This window comes from Micropterus dolomieu, linkage group LG14 (assembly GCF_021292245.1).
Source record: "Micropterus dolomieu isolate WLL.071019.BEF.003 ecotype Adirondacks linkage group LG14, ASM2129224v1, whole genome shotgun sequence".
NCBI classification, from domain to species: Eukaryota; Metazoa; Chordata; class Actinopteri; order Centrarchiformes; family Centrarchidae; genus Micropterus; species Micropterus dolomieu.
In genome coordinates this window covers 10,505,590-10,509,321 of record NC_060163.1, presented here as the reverse complement: position 1 = coordinate 10,509,321, position 3,732 = coordinate 10,505,590, and the positions used below count along the sequence as shown (strand labels likewise).

General features: G+C 43.3%; 1 protein-coding gene across 1 annotated transcript; it reads left to right on the top strand.

The window, feature by feature from the left end:
- The first annotated feature begins 1,045 nt into the window (after positions 1-1,045).
- On the top strand, positions 1,046-3,732 carry dlx3b (distal-less homeobox 3b). Its single transcript, XM_046069347.1, has 3 exons — positions 1,046-1,524; positions 2,347-2,531; positions 2,887-3,732. Exons 1-3 carry the CDS (start codon positions 1,182-1,184, stop codon positions 3,199-3,201), a joined length of 843 nt encoding a protein of 280 aa, XP_045925303.1. The 5' UTR covers positions 1,046-1,181; the 3' UTR covers positions 3,202-3,732.

Sequence of the window (3,732 nt, the reverse complement as noted above, 5' to 3'; positions counted from 1 at the left end):
TATACTAGAGGTGTCATTGATAAACTTGAGAGTATGGTCTGTGAGAAATGTTAATGTAACAATGGCAAATATTGGCAGTAGTCGGCAAAACACAATTTGCACACCGTCAGCTGTGTGAAGCTGTATGGATCTATTTTGCAAGCAGAAAACGACAGTACCATGTGTGAATCAATACAGCAGGGGGCGCTGTGCATCGTCCTGTCTGCTGGCTGCGCATGAGCTGCAGAAAAAAACGGAAAGAATGGAAACTTTTCCCTGTGTAAATTATGGGTCAAACTATATTTTTCTATTTCTTCAGCAAAATAGTTCTCAAAATGAAACGATTTAATGCGGACTTTTTTACCCTCCACCGTGTCTTCTGCGACTACAATGCTTTATCGTCATTTTCTAACAGTGTTGAACGAATTTGCATTTATACACACAACACGTAAAGTGTGGAAGAATTTACCCGCAGGCAATATCAGTTGAACGAGTCTTTTACCTATCTCTTCCATCTCTTTCAGGTAAAGTTCACTGTCCGCCAACACTTTTGAATGACAATGGGAGTCTGTGGGAGACTGGCTAGCAGCCTTTCAATAGGGTGAATAAAGTGTGATCTCTAGGCTCTGTTAAGAAAACATTGCATAAAAACATGAAGGGGACGGTCTGGCTGCAGGATTAAGGCTTTAGAAAGGCTCTGAGATGTTATTGTGTTGTAACATCTTGGTGCCAGCCTGTAGACATTGCAGCTGGTGAGGAAAACGGAACCTGTAGGTAGTACTGTTTTCAGACTGACAGTCTCTTGAGGCTTACGGAGCTACATGTTCGCCCACTGAACAGGTAAATGCAAATCTAAAGAAAAAACCCAGGACACTGAGGTATGCGTGCATAGGCGCTCTTGGCTGAAGGCTGGGTTTCACCACGACTTCGCCTGGAGCGCAAGGGGTGGAGGGGGGTGGACGGGGGAGCCAATTGGAAGGAAGCTTCCAGCCCAGCTCTCTATAACTCTGTGTCACAGGGGCTGAGCCATGCCACAACCAAGTTTCTGCAGCTGGGAGAGATTCACTGGACTATAGACGCTTTAAAGCTGTGCGTTCAAAGAGCGCGCGCACACCAATTCTTTATTGCGGGTTTGCTTTGCGCACTCCACAACGAAATAATCGACCAGTGGACTTTCTTTACTCTGGAGGGCTGCTTTCACCATGAGCGCCGGACAGACATATGAGAAGAAGATTGCGTGTATTTTGACCGATCTACCAGGATCTATGAGTTGCCACCCGAACTCCAAGGACTCTCCTACTCTGCCCGAGTCATCGGTGACAGACATGGGCTACTACAGCGGACAGACGGCCCACGGCCAGCACGAATATTATCAGAGTCAACCGTACGGACAGCCCATGAACTCTTACCATCATCAGTTTAATCTGAACGGAATGGGAGCCGCTGGAGCGTATGCCACCAAATCCGAATACCCCTACACAAATAGCTACAGACAGTATGGACATTACAACAGAGATCACCTGCAGGCCTCGCCTCCGAGCTCAGGTAAATAACCACTATATTTTACTGCAATGTTTACATCCAGCGCGAATAACTCTTAAGCGTCTTGTAAAAGAGCCATGATTGCACATGAAAACACGAATCAGACTGTATTACCCGCAAGTTTTTTTCTGTCTCATTTTTGATATTTTATCTAACGTATTTTTCCATTTAGTTTGTGGAAAACATTTGTGGTATAGAAATGGTACAGGCAATAAAGAGAGACAATAAAGTGTAACGTGATTTCTCTACGTTTCATGTCTCCATACATTTTACCTTGCATGGCCAGAATAATATTTAGGCTACTTGCCGGTGTGTTTGATTCATTATACTTGCAGGTAGAAAAACTAACATTTGCTCAGTGGAAACCTACCGGCTGATGTTAATGTTAATGTCGCGTTTTAACAGCCCGCCTGGGAATGAGCCAGTCATTAACAGTCGGCCGTAAAACGATGATGGCTGATCAAAGCTAATAACATTCACTCCATCAATATTAACACGTTTACTCTGGCTTGCCAAATTGGAAATTTGACAAAATAAAATCATGCCGTTTCAGTGATTTAGTTTAGATTTCTTTTATGACATGTGTGTTGTTTGCCAAATTTTAAGCTTTTAACTTTGAAGCAATCTTTCCACATTCATTTGACAAAATATTGGAAAATGCAGAGTTTTTTCCAGACCCAGTTTTTAGGCAGACGAAATTCTCTCAATACCTCCTACATACATTTTACATTTCATTAGCCTATACTCAATGTTTTACACTTTATGGCCGCTGAACGTATTTCTTGATGGTGTATTTAATCGACATTTTTGTTGTATTTTTTTTAGTAAAAGAAGAGCCAGAGCCTGAGGTCCGCATGGTGAATGGAAAACCAAAAAAGATCCGCAAGCCGAGGACGATCTACTCCAGCTACCAGCTCGCTGCTCTGCAGAGGCGCTTCCAGAAGGCGCAGTACCTCGCTCTGCCCGAGAGAGCGGAGCTGGCGGCTCAGCTGGGCCTCACTCAGACACAGGTAAGTTGCCTGACCCGGTGTAGCACCTGAGGTTTTCTAATCAATTAATACTTTTGGAGTCACGTGAGCCAGGACCTCCCAAAATGGCCAACAATTTGCTTTGTAATTATCCAACAATGCGTAATTACGCAAAGCAGACTCTGGATGTCTGTGTCTCGTTTTGGTCGACTTTATTTAGATACAAGTTAAATAATTCTCTATTTTCTCACTGTGAATAAATACTGTTAACTGTGTGTTTTGTTAACTGTACATGAGAGATCATATTTATGTTAAAACATTATACACATTATGTAGCCCTTTGTCTTAAATTTTTCTGTTGCACTACAATTAATGTTGAGACTTTTTTTTCTCTCAGGTGAAGATCTGGTTCCAGAACCGGAGGTCTAAGTTCAAGAAACTGTACAAAAACGGCGAGGTTCCCCTGGACCACAGTCCCAACGCCAGCGACTCCATGGCCTGCAATTCCCCGCCCTCCCCCGCAGTGTGGGAGAACAGCACCTCTCAGAATACCCCGATCAGCAGACCTCAGGTCCCGCAGCCGACGCACAGCTCCTCGCCGCCGTACCTGGAGGATTATAACAACCATTGGTACCAGCAGGGATCACACCTACAGCACCCGGGCACCGTGCACCACCCAGTCCCGCAGCAAAGTGTGGGAGCTGTTTATTGACAATGACTCAAGATCAGATTAGTCTCCTCAGAATTTTATTCAAACGAGGTCTCTCTACAATGACTCTGCAGAGCAAAGGGTGACTGGACCGGGAACAGGCCTGAAGTGAAACATTGCGTTTTATTTTTATTTTTTTGGATGATCAAGACTCTTTCAGAACTGGGGTTTCCATTCACAAAGCACATAAGGGATTTCTGATCACTTGTGGCAGCATATTTAACGGACATCTGGCGTGTTTTTTAAATTATTTATCGCTTCTGTTGTATTTCCCTACTTTCGTTTGTAAATGAATATGCAAAGTTTTTTTTAAACAAGTAACGAGAAACCGAATATTGACTAAACTGTGCAGGTGATCCATGCTACATTCAAATCATGCATGTGGGTTTGTAGAGAGTGCGAAAAAAACTCAGGTCATATTTATATAGATTTGTACAAAACGTCGAAGGCTGTAAATATGTGTTTATATGCAGAACCACTATGATCGTATTTGTTTGAAATGGAAAGACTGCTCTGTGGTGCTTCCAAAACCAT

Coding starts and splice junctions, on each gene's coding strand:
- dlx3b (XM_046069347.1), top strand. CDS start 1,182: ATGAGCGCCGGACAGACATATGAGAAGAAGATTGCGTGTATTTTGACC. Junction 1,525..2,346: donor GGCCTCGCCTCCGAGCTCAG/GTAAATAACCAC, acceptor TATTTTTTTTAG/TAAAAGAAGAGCCAGAGCCT. Junction 2,532..2,886: donor TGGGCCTCACTCAGACACAG/GTAAGTTGCCTG, acceptor TTTTTCTCTCAG/GTGAAGATCTGGTTCCAGAA.